The 27,633-nt window shown below is 38.9% G+C and overlaps 1 protein-coding gene across 2 annotated transcripts in view; it reads right to left on the reverse strand.

Annotated features, from left to right (window-relative positions):
• Positions 1-27,633, reverse strand: part of LOC131028576 (uncharacterized exonuclease domain-containing protein At3g15140) — a 102,803-nt gene that overhangs the window by 54,565 nt on the left and 20,605 nt on the right. For both annotated transcript variants that reach the window (XM_057958887.2, XM_057958886.2), the window contains exon 3: positions 270-350. In XM_057958887.2, the coding sequence (XP_057814870.2) occupies positions 270-350 (81 nt within the window). The remainder of the gene's footprint in view (positions 1-269; positions 351-27,633) is intronic.

Consider the following 27,633-nt stretch of genomic DNA (forward strand, 5'->3'; position numbering starts at 1 on the left):
TGACGAAAGCCTAATTTTCTAGATCCTTCTAAATACAGTATGTATGGAATTTACAAGTAAATATGATATAAATTAGGTATACATGAAACCCCTAGATAATAAATTGCATTCAATGGATCACTGACTGTCCACCAATAGTGCATGTTAAGCTGAACTCTATGCAACCATTTAAAACAGTGTTGTCTCAAATCAAAAGCATCCACATCACTAAGAGATCAAACAAAAAGGTCCAAAACTGAATGACGAATACAGTAAAGAACTTAGCATACCGATCAAGACGCTGCTTCCCATATTTTCCTTCAATATACTCATCAATTCTTTCCTCACTCATCTTATCCGGCCTCACAAATCTGTAACTTGAAAGAAGTAGAATGTCAATAGCCATCTAAAATTATACATAGAAAATTGGCAATAAATGCTTATTATTTTTTTCTTCCTAAGAGTTTTCCATACATACATGGGTAATATTTTGCGAACAAAAAGAACAAAAACAGAAAAAAAAATGTACTTGTTACTGAGAGATGTCCTTTAAATTCATGTAAGGAGGAATTATCTCGTCCCAAAAAGCCTCAGAAATTTCTACCAAATAACAAGTGGGAGAAGAATACCATTGTATGTAGCAAGAAGAGAATTGTACTATTTTCTATAAAATATTTCTGAAAGTTATGTTTGTATTGATTATAAAGTTTGGCAATCTTTGGAAAAATATCTCTGGCAAAGATATCTAATTTGGATTCTCGCCAATGTTTGCACAAGTCAATCTAATATAATCAGTTCCACTTCATCCACATCTGCTTGTGCAGATGCTTACCTTCCTACTATCTATAAGGTTATCTTGTAGGGGCAGCAGGGTGACTCCATCTGTCTGTTTGGAAGGGATGGGGGCCTCGGCCGTCATAATCAGAAACTGCAGTGTGTCAGTTAATCCAGCTTGGGTCATCTCTATACTTTGAGCTATTGTATTGTTAATGTAAACTAGTGTGTATCTATGTTTTAGCTTTTAAATATTTCCTGTAGGCTAATTTCATAATGTTAAAACTTTGAATAAGCATAAGGAAATTCAGGAGTCATCCATCCAAATGAACCACTGGAAACATGGATGGAAATTGCCCAGCAGATAATTTGATTCATTCCTCAACAACATTTTAACCCTGTTGTAGCCTTTGCTTTTGGCTGCACATATTCTGACATATTTGTTTGGTAAAGTTGAGAATTTGATACCATACAGACAAAAAGATTTTCCTATCTTGACACAACCCCACTGTGAATTCTTCGTCACAACCAAGTGATAGAAAAACAAAGTAAACATCAAAAGGAACCAAAGAAGCTGAACTGAATCGACAAGGTATGCAAGGAAGGATTATAAAAAAACATACCATTCTGGAAGATAAGCATGCAGTATGCACAGAGATAAATTTGAGCTTCCTAACAAACATTAGCTGAAGATAATAAAAAGACAGTATTGTTGCAGTTGATATTTCACTTATTATAACATTCTATATGATGCATCTAGCACTAATAGAATCAATCTGTCATAGTTCTACTATACATTCTAAACCTATGCTCCCCAAGTTTGCGGGACAAGGACAAGATATAATATCCCCCTACGGATATTAATTCCAAATTTTCACCCAAAGATTCACAGAAATCTTAACAAAAATTTCACATGCAATTGATTTCAATACACCATCAAATTGAACTGCTATTCATTAATTTTCAGACTGAAATAATAGTGCTGAAATTAGAAATAAACATTGCATTAAAATCCTCAGTAGAACAACAACAGAAATTACCAATCCCAGCCAAAGTATTTACAGTCGGATTGGACAACCAGCAAAATGCATTTGGAGCACATGTGAGCCACTTGCGTGATAACTCCAACTGACAATGGGTTTCTGTCCACTGTCTCCAAGCTCAAGGGTTTGCGTCCTCAAACCTGCTGAAAACTAGAGCTTCCCAAAAACTCTCCAAGAGAATCAATTTCCAAACAAAAAACCCAGCCTCCCAAAACGACCCTCTCCATGTTATTAAATAGCCCAACCCTATGACTCTTTGTTCTCCCACTGACTGTCTCTTTGGAATTCCTTGTTAATAATTAAGTGACTTTAGTTTATAATTTGATATTGTCACTAAAGTCACTTTAATCTGCATTAAAAAATAATTAAATTGTCTTTAAAGTTATTATGTTTTGACAATTAAACTTAATTATTCAATGGATTTCCTAATGTCCCAAAAAAAGGGACATTATAGTCCTCCCTCCTTAAAGATTGCTTGTCCTCAAGCAATCATAAATCTGCATACCAATACCAGGATCCCAAACCATCCTCAGGAACACTGTTCTACAAATCCATTGCGCCACACTGATTAAAATATCTGCATACCCACGGTGAAGCATCATATCTTGTGGTGCAGGAGCACCTAGTATCAAGTCATCATGTTAATTAGATGTTTGAGTCTTAGGAGTTAGGGGTCATGTTATTTTGGTTCAATAAGGTCTATGGAGACCATTTGTAATGTCATTTCATGTTTTCAGGTCTATATGTCAGAGTTGGAGTCATATTTTGCAATTCTATAAAAATGTGTCAATGTTGTTATCAGGATAAGTTATACCAATAAAGTATCATTGTTGTAAAAAAACTGTCAATGTTGTCATCGGGATAGTTATTCGGATGAGGTGTCACTGTTGTAAAAGAAGTGTCAAGTTTGTCATCGGGATAGTTATCCCAATAAAAGAGTCATCGGGATAGTTTCTTCTATCGGGTTTGGCAAATATGGTTTAGCCGACTGTGGAAGGTTATTCCGATAGTCATTCATTTGCCTCGTTCGGTATAGCTATGCCGACATGGGGTGATCAGGGTAAGTTTACCTTATTGGAGTTGCACAAAAAGGTTATCCCACCGATAGTAGCTATTCCGATGGCTGAATAAAAACTTCAGTTCGGGATTTCTATCCCAACCTTGGTGTTCGGTAGGGTTTTATCAGTTCGGGATTGTTATCCCGATGTTGGTGTCCGGTAGGGTTTTATCAGTTCGGGATTGTTATCCCGATGTATGTGTTCAAATTTGATTTTTCAAATGTGGAAGTCAAATAGTCATGCAGTCCAACGGTCATGGCGGGAAAACACAAATATGGTATAAATTGTATAGCAACGTTGGAAAACGGATTCTGAGGTGTGAAATATGAAAATTTGAATTTGAATCTGATTATGTAACACAGTTTGAAAGTTTTGAAATCACTGGCATCGTATTGCAAGTTCATTTCATTTTTCTGTAATTAATCTATTTCCTGTACTTACATGTCGTTGTATGAGTTCAAATTGGTTGGTCTATTATATGTATGGTTAAGCACTGAATTACCTTCCAGTTGCCGGTGATCCAAGTTTCAAATTCGTTGCGAAGAAGAAGCTTAGTCATTTGCACACGAAGACCTAGTTAGCAAGGTAACTGGGGTTTTAACCTCGTTTTGACAATTCTCCCTCTCTGTAGTGCATCAAAGTGTTATCAGAGCTTAGGTTCTGATTGGGAGTTTTGTGTGTGTGTAGTCTAAGCAGAAATAGTGATTGCATAGAACGAGAAGAGCAAGATGCCTCCCAAGGCAAGTGCAGTCCTCACAAAAGAGGTGAGGTCGGTCAGGGAGGGCCAAGATGGTATGTTGGTCAAGATAGCAGCACTGGAAGCAGCTTTGAGGAGAATTGGGGTTGCTAATGTGGATAGCGACTCAAAGGAAGAAGAAGTAGGTGAGCAGGGGAATGAAGCTCCCCAAAATGTACCCCAAGAAGAACAGTTGGGGCCGAAAGAGAAAAAGTTCCTAGAGGTGCTCAAGGTTGTCAAAGGAGACCATTCTGACATGAAATTGGATTTGCCAATGTATGGTGGCAAGATGGATAATGAGGAGGTACTGGATTGGATAGATGCCTTGACAACTATTTTGACTTCAAGGAGGTTCTGGAAGACCAAAAGGTGAAGCTAGCCAAGACTAAGTTGAAGGGGTCAACACTGACTTGGTGGAATTACACTCAGTCAAAGATACTGAGAAGAGGAAAGCCCAAGATTAACACTTGGGAGAGAATGGTAGCAAAGGTGAAGGCCCAATTTCTACTGGGTGACTATGAGGTTCAAATCTTTAGGAGATTGCAAAACCTAAAGCAAAAAGAAATGGATGTGATGACATACACAGAGGAGTTTCATAAATTGAGCCTGACGGCAGGGCACCATGAAGATGAAGTGGAGACAAGGTATATAAATGGATTGAGGCATAGCATTCAAGACGAATTGAGTCTAACAACCCCTAGGAGTGTAGAAGAATGTTTTCAATTAGCCACAAGAGAAGAAGAGAAGGTTAAAAGGAGGCAGGAGCAGCAGGTCAGGGGTAGAGGAAAGAACAATAGAGGAAGAGGAAACTTTGGAGGAGGTAGAACACAAATCCAAAAACATCAAGGGGAGACTAGTGGACAGCAAAAACAAACCAATGAGCAAAGAGGTGGATTCAGGGCAGAAGATCTAACACAAGAGGCAAATTTGGAAACCAAGGAAGGGAATCAAATACATTCTCAGGGAAGTGTTTTCAATGCGGCCAAATTGGTCACCCTGCTTGGAGATGCCCGAACAAACCAAGTACAAGCTCATATGGAGGGGAAAGGAGGACACAAGTTGTTCATGAGGAAGAGGCAGAGAGTGTAAACTCACCATCAATGCTTGCAGAATCTGTGGTAGGGGAAAACTTACTCATGAGGACATTGATCAAGGTTCCAACCATCAAGGAACCACCTCAAAGAAAATCTTTGTTTAGAACCACATGTATGGCACAAGGTAAGGTATGTAAAGTGGTAATTGATTCCAGATCCACTGATAATTTAGTTGCAGTAGAGATGGTAGAAAAGTTAAAACTAAAGAGGATCCCTCACCCCACACCATATAAGGTGTCTTAGCTAAATAAGGGTCAGCAAGTACTTGTCAATGAGCAGTCTTGGGTAGAGGTAGAGTTCAGTATTGGCCCATATGAGGATAAAATTTTGTGTGATATCATTCCCATGGATGTGTGCCACATCCTACTTGGCAGGCCTTGGCAGTATGATAAGGAAGCCCAACATGATGGAAAGAAGAATGCGTTTGTCATCAAGAAGGGGGGAATGTCTTATACCCTTACACCACTAAAGGAAGATGAGAGTGCAGTCCATGAAGGACCTAGTGTAATGGTGGTGAAGGAGAAGGAGTTTATGAAGAACCTGGAAGAAGAGGAGTGTAGATACGCTATTGTGGGGAAACCAATCTCAGAAGCAGCAGATAATGACAGCAAGGAAGTCCCTAAAGAGGTGCAAACCCTACTTGATAAGTACGAAGGTATAGTAGTGAAGGAACTACCTAATTCTTTGCCACCCATCCGTGATGTGAGTCATCAGATTGACCTAATTCCTGGTGCAAGTCTTCCCAACAAGGCGACATACAAAATGACACCTCAACAAAATGAGGAGATCAAGAAGCAGGTCCAAGAATTGCTTGATAAGGGCTTGGTGAGAAAGGGTTTGAGCCCATGTGCTGTGCCAACTATTTTGGCACCCAAAAAACATGGAGATTGGAGGCTTTGTACAGATTCAAGGGCTATCAACAAGATAACCATTAGATATAGATTTCCCATTCCTCGTATGGAGAATCTTATGGATAGTCTGACCGGAGCAAGGTACTTTACTAAAATTGATTTTAAAAGTGGCTATCACCAAATAAGGATCAGAGAGGGGGATGAGTGGAAGACGGCTTTCAAGACTAATGAAGGCCTGTATGAATGGCTTGCCATGCCTTTTGGGCTATCTAATGCCTCGAGTACATTCATGAGACTCATGAATGAGGTCCTAAGAGACTTCATAAACAAGTTTTTGGTAGCATATGTTATCACAAAAGCTTGCACCCTTGCTAAGCTATCAACTCAACAACCTTGTGAAACATGGAAACAACCCCGAAGTGTGGGGACCTTGTGCAAGGGGTTGAATCTCCAGAGAAGGTCGGCTTCCTTCTTCAAATATGTGCAGGTGTTGAACCAACTCAACACTTCAAACTAACTCCTAAGCCTATCCTAACAAATTGCAGAGGTAAAGGGAAGAAAGAAATGCTTGAAATAAAAGGAGGTGATGCACCAAGAAGAGATTGTTCCTCTCCCCACCCGAAATGGCACAAGGAAACAACTGAAAAGCCCAAGAGATACGCAAACTTCAATTGCACGAGTGACCCAAACGCATGTGTGGAGGTTAGAATTTTCTAAGTGTCAAGAGGGGAGAAGGATTCCCACAAAGTCACAATCTGAAAACAAGTTAACACAGCATACATGTGAAAGGAAACCACAAACATACACTTATAATGGAGGTAAGAACACATACACATCATACATAAGTTGAAGGAAGGCAAGAATGGAGATTTTCAATTAATCATAAGGCCAAAAGCCAATCTTACAATTGCAGAAATGCAAAAAATAATTACAAGTCTTCAAGAGAAGAGAAGAGCATAAGAAAGCTCAAGCCAACAGGGAGAGAACCCTTTACAATGAGGCTTAACAGCCTTATATAGAGAAATGGGTTACAATGGTGATCATGACCCCTGCATGTCAGTCTGGAAGTGCAGGGAAGTGCATGCACTTGGCTTGTACATGCAAGCAACCTAGCCATACCTCAAAAAGCAATTCTAAGGAAGGTGGATTAACTAACCTTCCAAAGTCAGTCATGACATAAGTCACCAAGCATGGCCCCGTACCTTCCTTGATGGAAATCCTGCCAAAAAAACTTAATGCACCCTTGTGGCTCCACAAAAGAAAGTGTACAAGTCACCAAGCTGTCGGAGCATTAAAAGCCTTGAGTGTCGATCACGCCATCCGAAAGTGTCGCCAGTCGGAAGGAAGCCCGGAGACTTCGGAAGCTCAGACTCCCGAAGTGAGGAAGACAAGGGAAGAACTTTGGAACCGAGTTCCGAAGTTCCGGGATAGAGAGAAGAAGAGAAGGAAAAAGCCTTCGTAACCTCGGGGTTTCGGAGTTCCGAAGGAACTAGAGAGAGAAGGCAAAAGGGGAAGGAACTTCGGAACCTCGGGGTTCCGGAGTTCCGAGGAGAAGAAGGAAGAAGAGGGAGGAGGGAACCTCAAGGCAAGGGAAGGGAACTTCGAAACCTCGAGGTTCCGTAGTTCCGGGGAACTGCGCAAAGGAACTCCAGGGTTCCGAAGTTCCGAAAAGGGAAAGGGCTATAGAGAGAAGGGGAACTTCAGAACCTAGGGGTTCCGGAGTTCCGAGCAAAGGAGATGCTTAAGAGAAGAGGCAAAGGAAAGGAAGGCTAGGAACTTCGGAACCTCGCAGTTCTGGAGTTCCGAAGAGGGAAGGAGAAAACGGACAAGGAACTTCAAAACCTCAGGGTTCCGGAGTTCCGAGGAAAAAGAGAGAAAGGTTAAGGAGAGGAGGGGCTAAGCTAGGGAAAGAACTTCGGAACCTCGGGGTTCCAGAGTTCCGGAGAAGGAAGAAAAGCGGCTAAGGCAAAGAACTTCAGACCCTCGAGGTTCCAGAGTTCCGGAAAAGGAAGAAGGAAAGAGACAAGGGCAAAGAGAAAAGAACTTCGGAACCTCGGGGTTCCGGAGTTCCAGGGAAGAAGAAAAGGCCAAGGGAGGAACTTTCTCCAAACAAGGCAACACTTCACACTTCATGATTCTTCTCTCCTTGATCAACTGGGGCCGTGCTGGTCCATGGAACATATGTCTGATCGGTTCTCAGCGATGGACCAAGGGTGTCATAAAATAACAACAGTATACTTGGATGACATTTTGCTATTCAGCAAGACAAAGGAGGACCATTTGGAACACTTGGATAAGGTGTTAAGAAGGTTGGATGAAGAAAAATTGAAGATCAATCTCAAGAAGTGTGAGTGGATGAAAGAAGAGCTGGTATATTTGGGGTTTGTGATTTCGCAAGGAACTCTAAAGATGGATCCGCAAAATGTAGAGGCCATACTCAACTGGCCAACACCTAAATCCGTTGGGGAAGTCATAATTTTCCATGGTTTAGCAAGCTTCTACCGTATCAAGAATTTCAGTCACATTGTGGCACCCATGATAGACACCATCAAAGGAGAGAAGAGGAGCAGATTCCAATGGACTAAGGAGGTTGATTAGAGTTTTGAGTACCTCAAGACAAGGGTAGCACATCAACCTATCCTTACCTTACCAGATTTTGATAAGGTATTTACAATAGAGTGTGATGACAGTGGCTATGCCATAGGGGCATTGTTGAGTCAAGCAGGAAAGCCAATAGCTTTCTTTAGTGAGAAATTGAATGAAGCCAAAAAGAAGTATTCATCCTATGATTTGGAGTTGTATGCCATGGTGCAAGCACTTAACAAATGGAGACACTACTTACTGCCCAAGGAGTTTGTGGTATACACAGATAACCATGCTTTGAGTTTCCTAAATAGTCAGGAGAAGTTGAGTCATTGGCACATGAAGTGGGTAGAGCAATTGCAGTCCTATACTTTTACCATAAAGCACAAGAAAGGGCACGCTAACAAGGTAGCTGATGCTTTAAGCAGGAGGATAATGATGATACAAGAGGTGCAGTTTCAAAGTGCAAGAATTAATTCCTTAAGAGGTATGTATCAGAATGATGCAGACTTTCATGAAGCGCTTTCTGTTTGTGAGCAGTCACAGGGTTCTTTTCACAGTGAGTATGCAGATTATGTAGTACAAGGTGGTCTTTTGTTTAAGGGAGCTCAATATTGTGTCCCAAAGTGTTCTATGAGGGAAAATTTGATCAGAGAGAAGCATAGTGGCAGCGTTGGAGGACATTTTGGATGTGATAAGACATTGGATCAGGTCAAAAGGTTTTATTACTCACCTAAGATGCACCTAGATGTGAAGAAGTGTATGGAAGGTTGTGGTATATGTCGGAGAGCAAAGGGATCAAGTTCTAATGCAGGGTTGTATCAACCCCTGCCCATACCCAATAGACCATGGGAAGCCATCAATATGGATTTTGTTTTGGGTCTACCAAGGACCACGAGAGGATATGATAGTGTGTATGTAGTTGTGGACAGGTTCAGCAAGATGGCTCACTTCATTTCATGCAAAACAACCAATGATGCCTCCCACATTGCAAACTTATTCTTTAAAGAGATTGTAAGGATCCATGGATTGATTATCCATTGTGTCTGACAAAGATTCAAAGTTTATTGGACATTTTTGGAGAACATTGTGGAGAAAACTAGGAACCAATCTGACTTTTAGTTTTGCCTATCATCCTCAGATGGATGGGCAGATTGAGGTTGTCAACAGGTCATTAGGCAACTTGCTGAGATGTCTGACTAAGCAGCACAATCAATCATGGGATCTAATCCTACAGCACGCAGAGTATGCATACAATGATTCAATCAACCGGAGCATAGGGAAGAGTCCATTTGAAGTTGTCTATGGAGTGCATCCGAGAGGCATCTATGAGTTGAGAGATTTGAGTGAAATGGATAGGAGGAGTGCCCAAGGTGAAGACTTTGCAGTAGCCATGCATGACATCCACAAACAAGTCAAGGAGACACATGAGAAGAATGTGGACAAGTATAAGAAGAGGCAGACTTGAAGAAGAGAGATGTACAATTCAAGGTGGGTGATCAAGTATTGGCACATTTGAGGAAGGAGAGATTACCAAAGGGCAAGTATACAAAGTTGATGATGAAGAAGATAGGGCCATGTAAAGTGGTTCACAAGTATGGCAATAATGCTTATAAGATAACTCCCACCGGGGGTTGCTATCTCACCTATATTCAATGTAACAGATTTGTATCCCTATAAGGAATCTAATTTTGCAGGTCAAGGAGAAGGAGCTGAAGATGCTGATATGGAATGGGTAAAGGACCTTCAACCTGCTCAGCCTATGCAACATGAAGCCATTTTGGACTCAAGAGAAGTGAAGAGGACAAGGAGGAAAGTTTATAAGGAGCACCTGGTCAAGCGGCTAGGACTACCAAATGAAGATGTCACCTGGATGTCAAAGGAGGATATAGCACAGCATGGGGTCTCAGTTGCAGATCTCATTTCATCAGGAGCATGAAATCTTTACTCTCCGGGTGTATGGTGCAAGAGCACCTAGTATCAAGTCATCATGTTAATTAGATGTTTGAGTCTTAGGACTTAGGAGTCATGTTATTCTGGTTCAATAAGGTCTATGGAGACCATTTGTAAAGTCATTTCATGTTTTCAGGTTTGTATGTCAGAGTTGGAGTCATATTTTGCAAGTTTGTAAAAATTTGTCAATGTTGTCACCGGGATAAGTTATACCGATAAAGTGTCATAGTTGTTAAAAAACTATCAATGTTGTCATCGGGATAGTTATTCCGATGAGGTATCGCTATTGTAAAAGAAGTGTCAGGTTTGCCATCAGGATAGTTATCCCAATAAAAGAGTCATCGAGATAGTTTCTTCTATCGGGTTTGGCAAATATGATTTAGTCGACTATGGAAGGTAATTCTAATAGTCGTTCATTTGCCTCGTTCGGTATAGCTATGCCGACATGGGGTCATCGGGGTAAATTTACCTTATCGAAGTTGCACAAAAAGGTCATCCCGCTTATAGTAGCTATTCCAATGGGTGAATAAAAACTTCAGTTCGGGATTGCTATCCCGACATCGGTGTCCAGTAGGGTTTTATCAGTTCGGGATTGTTATCCCGATGTATGTGTTCAAATTTGATTTTTCAAATGTGGAAGTCGAATAGTCATGCAGTCCAACGGTCATGGCGGGAAAACACAAATTTGGTATAAATTGTATAGCAACGTTGGAAAACGGATTTTGAGGTGTGAAATATGAAAATTTGAATTTGAATCTGGTTTTGTAACACAGTTTGAAAGTTTTGAAATCACTGGCATCGTATTGGAATTTCATTTCATTTTTCTGTAATTAATCTATTTCATGTACTTACATGTCGTATGAATTCAAATTGGTTGGTCTATTATATGTATGGTTAAGCACTAAATTACCTTCCAGTTGTCGGTGATCCGAGTTTCGAATTCGTTGCGAAAAAGAAACTTAGTTGTTTGCACACGGAAACCTAGTTAGCAGGATAACTAGGGTTTTAACCTCGTTTTGACAATTCTCCCTCTCTGTAGTGCATCATCTTGGTCCACAAGAGTCAATGCACCAAACATATCACTACCTGGATCCCATATCAATTTGTAGAACCTGCTATAAGTAATGAAACAGTCTATCAACCAATCACCTTGAGCTAACCGTCCATGCATGTAGAACCACCAGACAAGATGAAGATGAACCCCCTCATGCCAATAAACCAACATGAAGGAATACCAAAACTCGCTACCATAACTCTGATCAGCAACATAAATGATTTCAAACATGTCACCAAACCAATCCCAATCAAAGAAAAACCTCTCACTCCATCTCTATCCAAGAGAAGCATCCCTCAACACTCCCATACCACTAAATCGCTAATGTTTTTAATGCAAAATCAAGAAGTGCTATATGATTCCAACTAAGACAACCACTAGTCCATAAGAAATCAAAGAGTATGAAGTCACCAAGCAACAAATATACCACTGCCCTATCAAGAGAAATAGATGATAGTCTCAAGAATGAGGTGTGTACGCCTTCACTGACCAACACTAATAACTCTTGAAAGTCTGATTCACTACAGGTGTCATCAATAAGATCAAATTCTTCACCCATGGATTGATCACCATAAAGTGAAACTTCAAAGCTGGTAAGGTCCTGCTTATCATCATCCTGAAGCATGACTTCTTCCAAATTTGGAAGCTCATAAGTAACAGCTGTCCCATGACTGAAACTACTCTAAAATCTGCTTGTATACCCTGTTGTCACAGCCATTTCATTGCTGCAAATTGATTTTTCATTGTCAAAATTTATGGGTTTGTTTCCTTGCTGCTCCTTCTGCTCTTTATTGTTATCATTTGTATATTAAATGGTAGGAACATTGCGAATTGTTTCATCCCTACCAATAGTATTGATCCCTTCAATGATTTGCATCATCTCCATGCTCTTAAGATTAGCTTCTTCTTCCTCAAGAGTCGCTGTAGTAGAAGTCTGATTTGCTGATTTGGATAATTTATAATGCATCATACTCAGCTATAAACAAAGCTCATCCACCTCCTTCTCCTTATCTTCTGCAAACTTAATAGCAAGATCCATGTCCATAAGTTGCTGCAAGTGATCTGATTTCATCCTTTCAAAGGCATCTTTGATCATGCTCAACTGAGTGCTAGTGATTCCACCTGCAACTCCCTTGTGTCTCTCCTCAATTTGTGTTTCCCAAGTAAGATCCTCAATATACTTGTAAGATTCATCAGCCCCAGTTAGGACTTGTATAACCCTTTCCTCTGTGACTACCAATTTGTCCTTCAAATCTTGCTATGCTAAGGGCTTTGGTTCAAATTCATCTAAAGTAATTGAGCTGTCACATATCAAATTTTCTGATTGGTTATCAATTGTAGAAACATTTTCAAACTCATCTACCTCACTAGAGGATGGCATGCACTCCTCATGAAGCTCAACTGGGGCAGCAACGTGATCATGAGTGGGTTTATTAAAGACGTTTTTATCTTCTCCTACTTTATCAATAATGACTTGTAAATCTACAATGAAGAGTTTGGAAAACCCCTCACCTGAAGCAATTGTTTCTTCCTTCAAATTATCCACCTTAGCCGATTGAAAGCCATTATCCTTTCTGCTTTCATCATGCCCAGTAAGAGATGTATTCAAGGCTAAAAATTTTAGCTTGGTCCTCATGAGACATGGAAGCATTCTCATCTGTAATTCTGCCCTCATTACCACTTGGCCACGATGTATCCTCTTCCTTATTAATTTCACAAATATGATCAAGTGTCCAAGCCTTCTAACATCTAAAACAAATATGCTCTCTTCTCGTTTGGTTCTTGCTCTTTTTTGGAGATCCTGAAACTGTAAACCCATGGAGATTAGTTCATTTTCAATCATTTGTTCCTTGAACCTTTCAATTTTCTGCTCAATCAACCCTTTTGAGAACTCATAAGCACAATGTGACACAACCAGCTCCTTTCTCCAAATAGCTAACAAATCTGATTGCAACTGCCAGCAGATATCATCATCCTCATCTAGGATCATGGACAATATGTCGAACATATTTGTCTTCACCTTATTTGAATGTCGGTTCCTGATTTCAGCAATGAAACAATTGAACATTTGAAGAATCAACTCATCACATTGGAGATCCAAAATAATAATAAATGATCTGGTTCTTGCCATAATTTCTAAAATCTTAGCCCTCTTACCAAAAGTAGGGGCTTTGACATCATATAACCCATGTAGGCTCTCCACAATCAGCTATAAAACCTTCTTCAACATGTCATCATTGTAGGGTGCTACAGGGACCATTATTCTGATGATCTCACTGTGACAAGAAGCAACTGCATGTCTCACCTCCTCATAAGGATGTTACATGAACTTGTGTTGGACCACAGCGAGCATTGAGGGTTGCAAAGCCCAATTCAGGAGGCTCCAGTCTGTCTGGTCTACTTTGGACAAATATGTGTCTAGTTCTTCCAGCTTAGAAAGAACATCATCAGGAAATTTCATTTTCAATTGTAATCCAATCACATAGAGCCAATTCTCTACTTCCTTTTCTTTCTGCAAGCCCCTTAGCTGATCACCATTGAATGTATCATTGAATTTCTTTTTAAAAAAATCACTTTTCTAGTCTGCCATTGTCTTCATTTGTTTTTTTGAATTCCACTGTAAGGAGTAACCCCTGTTCTATTTTCAATTCACTGCACTTTGGTTCCTAGTTTCTTCCAATGTTTTACCACTGTTAAAACCCTTAGTCAATCTGCCCCCTAATAGGCTGCCCTGTTAGCTATAATTTGCCTGTCAAACTTATTGTTGGTATTTCGTCAAACAGTTGGCAGTTTATCATTAAAAGTCTGATTTTTTCCTTTCTTAAATATATTTGTGGTTTAGTTGAACCTGTTGCGTTTCGGGTGTTTGCAATTTTACATTTTGACATTCCATTAACAAACAATGCTAAATTGAAAGGAGGGCACCATCTAGATATGCTTGTTCATTAACTATTGCAGATATTCCAGCACGTAGTATTCCCATGGAAGCATACATTCCAAAAACTTATTTTTTGATAGAAATAACATGAAGGAAAAATCCAAACCAAAAAACCTGAAAAATTCCTTTATGAATGAATTGACGTATGAGGTGGCAATAGAACAGTTCGAGCAATGACAATTTGCTTAACAGCCAACCAATGATGAATCCTATTCACAAGGCACAACCAAAATCGCCTCCTTGGGTCAGTCAATCTGTAGTGATTAAGCCATGCTCAGCATTGAATATCCATGCACGGGATTAAGAACACGTCCAACAGACAATGTGGGAAACCAGTGCTAAAAATTGCACCCAGCATTAACCATGTGCACTTCAATCAAATCGACCCAGCTTGGGGAGAGGTTTGTATGCCATTCACAACCAAAACGTCTCCTCCTATCAGCACACAATGAATTATGAGATTCGCGCCAAGCAATGCTGAATGTGCCCAGTGAATAGTTTAGCACGGGCAGTATTGTTTATCGACCAGTCACAATGAGAGGCGTGGCTCAGCTTACTCTTTCGTGGACACCCTGCAAGGAGTACTGCGATGCTCCTGTGGAGCGAACTACTAACCAACCGAGCAGCTTGAAGCTTCTCTAAGAAACTCAACACTACACTCTCTTCAGAAGAAGATACACAACCATAAAATGCTTCCAACCTCAACTACAAATCCTTACCAGTCTATATATTTCCTGCAATCTACCATTAGCAAAACTCCATAAGTATGAATGGATTTGATGCCTTCATGTCCAATCTCTTCAATTTTTCAAACTCAGATTTTCCCAAGCTCAAAGAAGGAATTCAACCAGTTGAATAATGTGTCTCGAACCTTCTTCCTACTTCTTACGATCTCAGTATCTCCAAACACTACTCCTGATTCTCCAATAATGATTTGTCTACCAACAAAAGAGAGTCAAACTGACGTTCCTTTCGACCACCACGATAAATATTACCAAGCAACTCTTGGTTGAATGAATCTATGACTAATTGATGAAGAAACGGCTACCAACTGACCATTATTCTTCTTCTCAATGACTCCACGTCCTTAGAAGGAGACCCACGGCTATGACAAGAGGTTGCCGCCAACACCAAACAATCAATGCGTTGCAGCTCGTACCCAAAAAAACAATACCCAAAATAAAATAATGAAATGCTATATTTAAGATTTTTCCACCAAGTAAATGTAGCAAACCGACATTCTTCCAACCTTTCCGCTAAAATTCTCATGCTATGTCTTTACACGTCTTCAGGGAATGAAAATCGCCACATTTTCTTAACTGCTCCATAGGCTGCTCTCAATATACGAATTCCTCTAACCGTAGCATCCACAATATGCTTGCTTACTTTTCTATTCCTCCAGTCAAGACGCCTTCTCAGAAGAGCTCGGCCTTGTATATCTGACTTATAACTGCCACAATGAACAACGGATGTCCGATATAAAATCCCCAAAGCTTTGGAATGGATTCAAATATTCATATTCTCCAAAAGATTTACCCACGTCAATATTAATATTTGCCTTTGGCAATACGCGTGAATGAAAGCAATAAAAGCAATTGAAAACTCCACTATGAACATAAGATCCAATCACCAATAGAAATATTCTTTATTTCCTTCAGACATTGATTTATCAGACCCACGACTCTAAAAAAAATCAAACCCTTGCTTATTTTCTTTTTAGTATCAAGGATTCATCCCAAGTCACGACTCAAGCATATGCTTAGTCACAATGTCAATAAATTGGTTTTCAATGAACATTTCCTTTATTTCTTTGAGGACCATCACTCCCAAGGCTCCCACGATAATATTAAAGAAACGGCAGATTAATAGTGAGTTTATAAATTGATCGAGCAAACAGACAACTAGCTCTTCAGTCATAAAACTATCCCTTTATTTAACATGGAAGAAATTTATCATAAAACAATAATGACCCTCAATATCTGCATATACCTTAATTAAATAAGCTATTCTACAATTTTGTCTTGAACAGAAACTTCACAAATTTGGCTCAAATGTGAACTCTGTCGCGAATCAACTCCCAGAAAAAGTCAGGTTTTCGTCCAACCCTTCTGTCAACTCCTGAAGGTTTTCGTCTCCAGCAAATTCATAAATCATTTACCTAAATCAATAAGCATCTCTTGTTCTCATGAACCCTCACAGGCTAGCAGGAAAACCAACTCTGATACCACTATAATAACCCCCTACGGATATTAATTCCAAATTTTCACCCAAAGATTCCCATAAATCTTAACAACAATTTCACATGCAATTGATTTCAATACACCATCAAATTGAACTGATATTCATTAATTTTCAAACTGAAATAATAGTGCTGAAATTAGAAATAAACATTGCATTAAAATCCTTAGTAGAACAACAACAAAAATTACCAATCCCAGCCACAGCATTTATAGTCGGATTGGACAACCAGCAAAATGCATTTGAAGCACATGTGAGCCACCTACATGATAACTCCAACTGACAATGGGTTTCCATCCACTGCCTCCAACCTCAAGGGTTTGCATCCTCAAACCTGCTAAAAACTAGAGCTTCCCAGAAACTCTCCAAGAGAATCAATTTCCAAACATAAAACCCAGCCTCCCAAAATGATCCTCTGCATGTTATTAAATAGCCCAACCCTATGACTCTTTGTTCGCCCACTGACTGTCTCTTGGAATTCCTTTTTAATAATTAAGTGACTTGACTTTATAATTAGATATTGTCACTAAAGTCACTTTAATTTGCATTAAAAAATAATTAAATTGAGTTGTCTTTAAAGTTATTATGTTTTGACAACTTAAACTTATTTATTTAATGGATTTCCTAATGTCCCAAAAAAAGGGACATTACACAAGAAGGGATGGTGGGATGTGTTTCCGATATAGGGATTCTTTTGGCCATTTTTTAGGGGACAGCAAGAGACAACTATTAAAAAAAAAAGGAAATTTTTCAAATATATGGAAATTTCAAATATTCATGTGATAATATTGATAAAGCATTCATCATAGACATTATAGAACCTTTGAGAGCATGAGTAATTGAATAGGAATTATGTTCCTTATATATACATATGGGCATGAATAAAGACATGCCTAACTCATTTTTATATTCCAGTAACAGTTTTATCATTAAAGTTTTCCTGAAGCCTTCAAGACTGCATGTTTTATTGCAAACTCATTAACAAAGAGGAACAGTTAAGTAAAAAGACAACTGGTTATGTTCCAATTTGACCTTAGATGGGATTGTTCTATGAGTTGTTTGTGCAAATACATTTTTGCAATATGAAAATGGCATTTCTTGACAACTATGGCTTAACTAATATTCAGCAATGTAACCAGCATGCCAACTTTGTCTATGACAACAGTCCTTGTATACTAAACAAAGTTAACCAATGTAAGAAACAAGATACTCCTTGATTGTGGCTTTGATTGTGAAGATGTAGAAATCTGCAATAGGGGATATGTATTCTAAAGTTTCTATGATCATGATAATTCAATGATCTATTAATTGGTTGGACTTATAGTTTGAAAGGAGTTTGGGGGCAACACCCCCAACGGGATCAAGGGGCAATGCCCCTCACAGGGATCTAGGGGCAGTGCCCCTCGTGGGAACAAGGGCAGCACCCCTAGAAAGTTCCTTGTCGCCATACAAAGTGTGGTCAAGGGGCAAAGCCCTTGCCACCAAGCCCGAATTAACACCTTCAAAACCATAGAGAGCTTCATGGCTAACATTTTAATATTTTTTTGTAAATCCTAAGACTCACAGCTATTTCTTACAAAATCTACTTCTAAACTCTCTTAAGAACAAGTGCAAGCACAAAGTCTTGCAACTCCTCTCAAAAGAATATTTACTCTAACTTATATTAACCTCCAATACTTGCAGCTCAAAGACTGCAAATCAAATTCGATTAAGCTCTTAAAGAAACACTTGCAAGAAAGATAATATGGAACACAAACTCAAGAATGTAGGACAAAGACTCAAAGCTTGAGCAATTTTCTTCTATTTCTTTCAATTCTTAAATTCACACATGCAAGCTCAAAGACATATTTGCTGTAAATTTGGCAGAGTTTTTGTGTGTTTTCTAAACGATAAAGATTACAATAGACCCCCTCAAGTATTTATAGAAGAGGAGTCTAGAGAAAAATGTGGGAGGATCCTAACTAACTTGAGAGATTCTCTCAACCACCAAGACTTATTCAATAACTAACTAGGACTTATTCCAACTACAGTCCTAATTGAACACAACTTGTAGTTGCTTCACATGTAATTATAAAAGAGCAAGTAAAGACTTGACTTGCAATTTATAAAAGGTTTTTACATGTAACTTGTCAAAAGAAAAACTACAACTAAAAAATTACAATTCTGGAAAAATGCAAATAAGTGTTGAAAAACACTTAAGTTGCAGCATGTGAAGACATGAATCCTTCGAACTTTTGGATGATCGTTCGTAGCTCAGCAAGATTTGGTTCGTGGGTGTTCTTGGCAACGACCATGGTCGTCACGATGGTATCATGGCATTGAAGAAGCATAGAATTGTTCTTCTCCAAAGTGGACTGGATTTCGTGCAAAAAGATTTGATGTTTCATCAAAACCTGAATTGAGGCAGCTGAAAATTGTTCGCTGCTCCACTCATTATGAATCTTCATCTGTAAATCTGTGAGCACTTCTTCTTTTGGTATCAACTCTCCATTTTGACCCATGATATTGCAAGAGGCCTTCTCACAGTGAGAAACAACATCTTGGAACACTTCAACTCGCAATCTCATTGCATCATCAATTTCCTCAATGAGGGATTTGAGAACAAGGGCTTTGTTCTGTAGAAGTTCTTCAAATTCCAAATACATGATCCTGGAAAGAATAATGTCATGCTCTTGAAGAACACTCAGTTGTTGTCGAGGCATCTTGCGCCAAACTGTCAAGCTACCTTCAACCCTTTCCAAATTTTGTTTGAAAGTCTCGGAGGTATGATTCAATTTTTCTTCAATGGTCTCCAACTTAACCATCATTTGGAAAATGTCTTTTAGAACTTGTGCACATAGATCATGAAGTTGATCCGTCCAAGAATCCAACGCTTGCACTTTCTGAGCAACTCTTTCAACTCCCCGAATTGATTCTTGTGAACCAGAAGAACTTGTAGGATTAATCCCTTCACCAGCAAGTTTTGTAATTTTATGAACAGCAGCAACAAGTTGCCTATTCTCCTCTTCTAGCTTGTCTTTCTTTGCTAGAAGTTGATCATACCGCTGTACTAGTGAAGCTACAGATTGTTGGGCATCATGCTTGACCACTTCATGCGTTTGTTTACCCAATTCTATCCTTGTAACCCTATAATCAGCAGTTTGCTTTTCCTCTCGTGGCTTATCCGCAAGGGGCTCAACAATTTCTGCCACTTTCATCTTGTTGCTATCAATAGTTACTCTTGAGATTGCCTTGGCTTTTTTAGCAACCTTGGGCCTAGACTGCTTGAGTTGCTAATAATCAAATACATCAAGAGAGATTTCCTACTTCTTCCTCTTTGGGTAAAAGAACTAAGCCATGGAGGTAAAACGACTAGTTCTCCTCTAGTAGCTACCGATGACGAAGGAGAAGCAGTTTCTGTTTAAACAGTTGTGGTCACCTTGGGAGGAGTATCTGTTTGCATGGCAACCATGGTTTGCTCGGTAACCAAAGGGCATGAAGATTGCCTCATAAATTCTTCAAATCCAGAAGTAGAGGTATCAATCTCTGACAAATGGATACATGCAGGAGTATCCTCGAGGATTTCCAACAAACTCTCTAGTTGATGATCAAGAGGTGGCTCAACTGCTGAAATAGGAACGGCATTCTGAGGAGACTCCTCCGCTATTATGTCAAGAGGAGATAGAGGCAACTCCATGGAAATTGAGGAGGGAATCTCATGACGTGACTCCGAAGCCAGTGACTTAGGAGCATCATTGGATTGTTGTCCTTCCTCCGGATTATCAGGATCAATCACATGAATGTGAATCTGGAATTTTTCTTTTCTGTGAACTGTCGCCTCCTCAGGAGGAAGTACTATTGCCCGACTAACCCGCAATTTGATCCTAGTGCCTGAAGATGATGCACCTTCCTTGTTGTCAATCTAAATCTCAGACTTATGTCCAAGAGGCCCTGTAGAGTCATCTTCTTTTCCAACCTTGATCTTGATGAGTCTAACACCATTACCTTTGAGCCAAGTGTTGGTGTTAGCTAAGATAGGCTGAAATCTTTCAAGAATAGAAGTGTATTCTTTATGTGACCATTGGATTAAAGGAAGTGGGACTTCCTCAACCCTTCGTAAAACAAACTCTGGATCAAGCACATTCCCATCATCAATCATTCCTTGTGGAATGTCCACCAAGTTCAAATCAATAACCTGCTCAACAGTAAGCCTGCAGTAGTCCATCTTGAGAACCTCCATTTATGTATGTAATGTCCCTACTAGTTAGAAATCATTAACCTGCAAAACAGATTGTTAGAATACAACAAACATATATATATATAGAAGTAATCTAAATTGCAATCTAACTTTAAAATACTTACTTAACATAATCACAACTTTTATCTAATAAAAAGGATACGATTGCCATACGAAAGTATGTCCTTAGGCGGCCGTGAAGCTCGCCTTCTTGGAACCCATCTTGGTTCCAAGCCCTCCAGTAAGTCGAAGATGAATTTGACTCCTATCTTGAATGTAATTTCTTACATCCAAGCCCTCCAGGAAATCGAAGGTTAATTCGACTCCTGTCTTGAATGTAATTTCTTACATCCAAGCCCTCCAGGAAATCGAAGGTTAATTCGATTCCTGTCTTGGGTGTAACCTCTTACACCCAAGCCATCCAAGGAAGACCCTATGTCAATTCCTTGCCTTGGATGATGCATCCCATCATCCAAGTCCTCAGAGGGGACCGGCCAAATCCGTCTCTTCTTGGATGAACTTAGTCAACCAAGCCATATATATGCATATAGATATTCAGTATATACTGCCCTCCAGGGATTATCATAATCCCTCCATTAGGCTAAGGGAATTTCTTCCCTATAACCTTCATCATATAATCACATTAATATTACATTTTATAATTCATTACTGTTTTCCATTCCATAATTTACGTTTTCATTTACATATTCTTTAATCTTTCTAATGATCCTAAATATACATACATATTCTGCATAGATTCCTATCTTTATTGCTACATTCATATAAGTAATCATTAGAGATATATGTATTCATAAAAATGCATATGTGTGTGTGGCACACACGTCCACACACATCTATACCTTAAGACTTCTTAACCCCTCTTACCTGTACGCAGATTGTAGCCTGCGGTTGGAGTTCTCACTGTAGATGTCACCTGCAAATTGGGAGGCATACCATAAAGAACACAAATGTTACTTCCTGTAACTTGATAACAATTCTGATCTGATCTTATCAATGGTGATGTCACTAGATGCTTTTGATTCCTTCCCTTTATATCTCTCAATTTGAGGGAGAGGTCACACCTCTTCATCATGTATGCCCTTTGGCAAGAGACATACCCTTTCACCATTAGCACCCTTTGAAAGAGTGTAACTCTTCATTATTTCTACCATTTGAAAGGGACACAACCTTTCATAATCAGATCTGCACTTATTATTTAAATCAAATCTGCACTTCTCATCACCAAATTATCCCCCCTCTCAAATGAGATTTTCTTCTCCCTTTTATATATCATTGTTGAGGGAGTCACAACTTTTCCTTTCATGTCTTTTGACTTTTCATTAACTTAATTAATTTTTTATTAATCATATTTAATTATATCATTTTATATTTTAATTTTATTATTATCATTTATTATTAAATTCTATTTCAAAGTGGGGATATTATTATCATTTATTATTAAATTATATTTCAAAGTGGGGATATTATTATCATTTATTATTAAATTCTATTTCAAAATGGGGATATTACAATGTATGGAGATCTCCCAGATATCCTCAATACGATGCACATGTACGAAAGACTTTTTGATCTTTTCCTTCATACCCCAGTAGTCAAAATTTGCCCTCGACTTAAACCTTTTGAGTTTAATCTCCTGCATCTCAGTCTCCATAGCTTTGGCTTTGACGGATGTGACAAGAGAATACCGGCCAATCTTCAATGGGTTAGTTGTAAAAATCCCCATCCCAACCTTATGTTTAACATATTGATGAGCGTGCACAGCCATGATCTATCTTCCCAACTCCATAAGAATGATCTTATCGGTCAAGTATTTAGGAAGCATGTATGGCTGCCCACTGTAGCATCTGACTCTTACATAAGTGAAAGTCGGGAATTGAAGAAACAAGCACCCATACTCATTCACTCTTTCCCATGCTTCATCTGACACCCTTTTGTTCTTTAGAGTCCTGTCAAACTAGCACAAGAAGTAACCAAAGAATGCATCTTGAACCCTTCTGAAATGTAATCTGCTGGGTCTCAAGGGCAGCTGATCATAATATTCCCACACAAGTATAAGCGAGTGATCACCCTTGGTAGAAAGACCAGGGAAATGTCTAAGTGATGTTGCCAAATACACTAAGTATGAATTCATGTAGAAAGTCATGGTAGTAGGGATTGCTGCAAGTTGATCACACAAAGCATCACTAATAATCTCTCCCCATGATATATGATGGGACTGCCTTATGAACATGGTAAACTGATACATCTAGGGCTCAAACACATTAGAGTGCTCAAGACCCATCATCCTGTTGAGGAGAGTAATGATGTCTCCAATTTTCCACTTGAAGTCACAACGGTACAACTTAGCCCACCTCGTGAAAGCGGTTAGTGGTTCATGAATCCACCTGTTAATGTGGCGTTTGCAGTCTTTTTCCCTCTTAACATAGTACTCAACTACACTATCCTTTGAAATTTCCATATAAACAGGTGCTGGTGGTATTCTGCAGACTTTCTCAATTGTATCCGCATCAAGGCGGATTATTGCCTCACCATCATCATTTCTAATGGTTCTCGTCTCCTTGTCGAAATGGTGAGCACAAGCGAGAACAAATTCAGGTTCTAGGGCAGCCACTGGAAAAGAAGATGCATGATGAATGTGGTTGTCCAACAACCACTGCATATTACTATCCTGCGGATCCTCCACCCTCTTAATGAATTTTGACATGTCAACATGCCCTATCTCCATATCCTTGATATGATCCAAAAGAGAGGAAACTTGTGAAGGTGAAACTTCATTCTGGTACTTGTCATATTTATACTTCATCTTCTTTGGAATGGGAAATGATGGTAAATCTGACATCGAAGAACAACCTGGTATGCTGCGATGAAGACTTAAAAGTGTTAAAGCAACATCATAATCAACTGCAACTAACATTTTTCCTTCTTCAAATGGGCAGAAATCCAACCCTTGCACTTCACAACTTTGTGAGAGAAAGATGGAAAATAAATGGGAATGCTGGAAACTTGACTTTGACCAATTTCGGATCTTGGGGAAAGTTTTACAAGTATACAAGTGGAGAAGAACGAACATGCAATCAGATTTTTAAAACCCAAATGCAAGTATACTTGTAAAACGGGAAATGGGGAAATGAGTGAAAAATGAGATTTGGACATGTGGGAAATGACGTGAATGGAATGTATGGATAAAGGCAATGAGTATGAACAAAAATGGAAGGATTTTGGGAAGATCATCTTTAAGAAAATGGGAAGAACTTTCAACATGCAATCCGGTTCAAAAAACCCAATTTTGGAAAAATGGGTATTTTTCATCTTTGCAACTTGGAATTTCAACAAAAGATGGTTAAAATCTTATAACCATAAGGGAAGATCAATTGTTTTCGTCCAACTTGTAAACGGGATTTAAAATCCCAAATACAAGTAAAGAGGGAAAATGGGGAAGAACAATGCAATTCACAAATTGCTTTCCAAAGGGAAAAATCTCTCTCACAAAAACCGATTTTAGGGCAAAACCAACTTATATACAAATTTACAACCAAAAAGAAAAAACAAGAAGACAAGAAAATGGAACAAGAAGAAAAGAAAACATACCTTGCTTAAATCCAAAATGCCTCTTCAAAAGATGAAACAATCTTTGAATGAAGAAGACGATCCTTTAAATAGAAATAGATTCCAAAACCCTTGCCACGTTTTTCCAAACTCGGATTTGGAGAATAACAGCAAAAACGTGTTACGAAATGCAAGAAGAATGAGTCAAATCCTTAAGGAAATACCACGTAGGAGAGACCCAAAGCCAAACGCCCAAAGATGAAGCGAAATCGTGGCACCAAAACTCCCAAAATGTAGCACATGAAAAACGGTTTTGAAGAGATAAAATGCACTGAATGAAGTGTAAAACGTTTACCAAATCAAAATGCAACGTGTTTCCAAACTCACAAAAATCCGCTTTGCTACCATATCGCCTCCTTGATCCATAAATTTCTCCAAAAAAATAGGGAAGAATTTGTGGCAAAATCGGTTTAGGAGAGGAAAAATACTTGGTCGGGTTCTTGGAAGTGAAAAACAAGTTTCAATTTGCATGTAACAATGAAAATCGGGTTTTTGACTTCATATTACAAGTTTAAAATGTCACTTTATCTTGCACAAGGCAAAATCGGAATTTTAAAACCCTTTAGCAAGTTCAAAATGCATGGAGCAAATCGGATTTTTGAAACTCAATTGCAAGTTTAAAATGTCACTTTATCTCCATTCTAGGCAAAATCGGGTTTTTGAGAGAGAAATACAAGTTATAATTTGTAAGAGGAAAATAAAATCCCCTCAACAAGTTTCAATAACTTAACACATGTAATAGGGGAATAAAATCCCCATTACAAGTAAAAACACTAAAATAGGAAATTTATAAAAGAATTACAAGTGACTTTTTAAATTTGCAATTTAAAATTAACTTGTAATTTATCCAAAAAATTCCTACGATGACTTAAAAAGCCAAAAAGCATCAAGGGGGAAATAAAAAGTAAGTTACAAGTTCTTTTTTCATAAAGTGCACTTGTAATTAACTAAAAATTCCCCTACAAAGACTAAAACAAAGGAAAACATTAAAACTTGCAACTTGAGGAAAATTTTCCACCTACGGTCAGGGAGAAAAAACCCGAAATTGAAGGAAAAACATAGCAAACGAAACCAGAATGCGATGAAATTTGAAACGTGGTTCAAGGATGGGCTAAGGATTAAGCCAGTCCAAGAGCGAAGCAAAATTCTGCCTCGAGAAGCATTCCATAGAGTAAAATTTTCATTTTTTGACAAAAATTTTATGTAATGGTCCATCATTTTTGAAAACAAAAATGAGGACAACACTGCTTGAATGATTTAAAATGGCTAGGTCCGGAAGTTTATAAAAATTCTTTATTTTCAAGGTTAGGGTTAGGCATATCCAACTTATCATCTTTTTATAAAACATTTTTCTTTTTATTTCTTTTTATTTTTTCTTTCTCCACTTTATTACTTTTTCCATCTCTTTTAATTTTTTTACGAAGTCTAACCCTTTCCTTTTAATTTTAATAACTTCTCTTAGTTTTTCTAACTTTAGCACTTTTTCCAAAAAATATTTCTGCCAATACTTTTGCGCACTAGAATAATTAAATTTTATTTTTCATACCTTTAGCACTCGCTAATAGGTTCCAGCTTTCAATTCTTCCCGGGTGCTTTTTCGACGTGCTTTTGGGTGTACCGCCACTTCTATCCTGGAACTTTTTTTCTTCAATTTACGCAACTTGATTTTCTTTGCAAATGATTTTGTTGCCTTTCTTGTTTTTACCAACTTGCTTTCTTCTCTCTTTTGCTTTTTATTTGGCCTTTCGGCATTATCAGCCTCTCTCTCCCATTTTACTCCTGTGGGGTCCTTCTCTAGTCGCACTTTTACTTCTAAATCATATCGCCACCAACAAGTGTAGGCATACACTTCGTCTTCCACTATGAAGGTGGTCTTCAGCTTGTCCTCCTTGGCAATGTCGATCTGATTATATCCAAAGAACTTGTCCATGAATGAATATATTTCGTGGCCTACCATCTCCTCCAAGATGTTGTCAGTGAATGGAATTGAGAAGGGATCTTTAATCATCGCCACATTCAAGCACCAAAAGTCTACACAGATTCGGATTTGGTTTGCCTCCTTTGGGGAAATGCCAATGGGTGATACCCATTCACTTGTTTCCACCTTGAAGATAATGCCCACTTCGAGCATCTTTTTAATCTCCTCATTCACTTTGTCCGCATGATTTTTGTTCATCCTATACGACCTCTTTCGTACGGGTTGGGTACCGGGTACTGTTGGTGTCTATTTTATCATCTACCAAACATTAGGATAGGATACTCGAAGGTATTCTATCCTCTCCTGAAAAATCACTACTAATTCCAAGGTCTATATGTGCAAACAAGCGACTTTAGTGGAATAGATTCTTGGGTAGTGTATGCTGAAATTTCAAGGGGGACTTACGTTGACAAGTATCTTGAACTTAGATGGATTTAGCAATTTTAGGCTCTTCTTTTTTTGGGGGGGATTTTCTGGGATTTAGACTTTCAAAAGAAAGGGAAAAAGAGATAGGGTTCAGGAAGGCTAATCTAATCCTACGAATTCTGGAGACGGTGTCAATTGAATGCTCTCGGGAAACCAAACCTTGCTTTGCCACACTAGGGACAACTACACAAGGTCGATGCAATCTTCAATGGGTTGTGCTTATGATCGAGATGTTGGGATGCACAGGGGATGGGCTCAGACTAACTTTGCGCGCTGAGATGGAAATCATCCATACACCAAAAGTATGAGCGGAGATACACCATCAATTGACACTTATCAAATCCTTCATTCGAATTAACAACAATGAAAGCAAATCTAAATTAATTCTAACTAAGTGTTGAGGCAATTGAAACCATGCAAATCATTCACATAATAGAGATTACAAAGCAGCGCACATGCAATATATTATCAGGAAATGACCTTAAGCAACAATACATCAAAAACCTCACCCTTTTCAAATGAGAGGAGGCAACCTTATATAGTTTCTCAGAAATAAATGAATGGCCGAGATCAAACAGTGATCAAGAGCCAAGATTGAAAGTCCTAAACCCTAATTAGGGTTTCCCGAAATACTATCAGTTCAAGCAAATGAAAGAGTGACAAGTGGTGCAGCTGCTAATTTTACTGAGGTGAGTGGCCACTTTTCCTTTTTCAGAGATTCAACGTATCTGGACACCACGAGCTTGACCTCCTCCATGGTGACACTTGGCAAACCGCCAATTTGGAAGTCGACGAGATCCACATCGTCGGCGCATGTAGCAAGGATGCCTTCCCACTCCACCGCTTGGGTGAGGAAGTTGTCATCGATGGAGAGGAAGTTTGCAATCTTCGAAAGATCGCCTTTGTCAATCATCCCTGAATCTCGGAAGAAGCTTGTCTGAATCCTGGCTCTTAGGTTCTCTGCTTGTAAATGCTTCTCCCTTAGGCTTTCCTTCTGCCATATCTCTGACGCCACCCAGAATACCTTGCCCAGGATTTCTCTAACCCTTGCCTCTGTCTCAAAACACTTGGTCTCGGATTTCTTC

This window comes from Cryptomeria japonica, chromosome 8, assembly GCF_030272615.1.
Source record: "Cryptomeria japonica chromosome 8, Sugi_1.0, whole genome shotgun sequence".
NCBI lineage: Eukaryota > Viridiplantae > Streptophyta > Pinopsida > Cupressales > Cupressaceae > Cryptomeria > Cryptomeria japonica.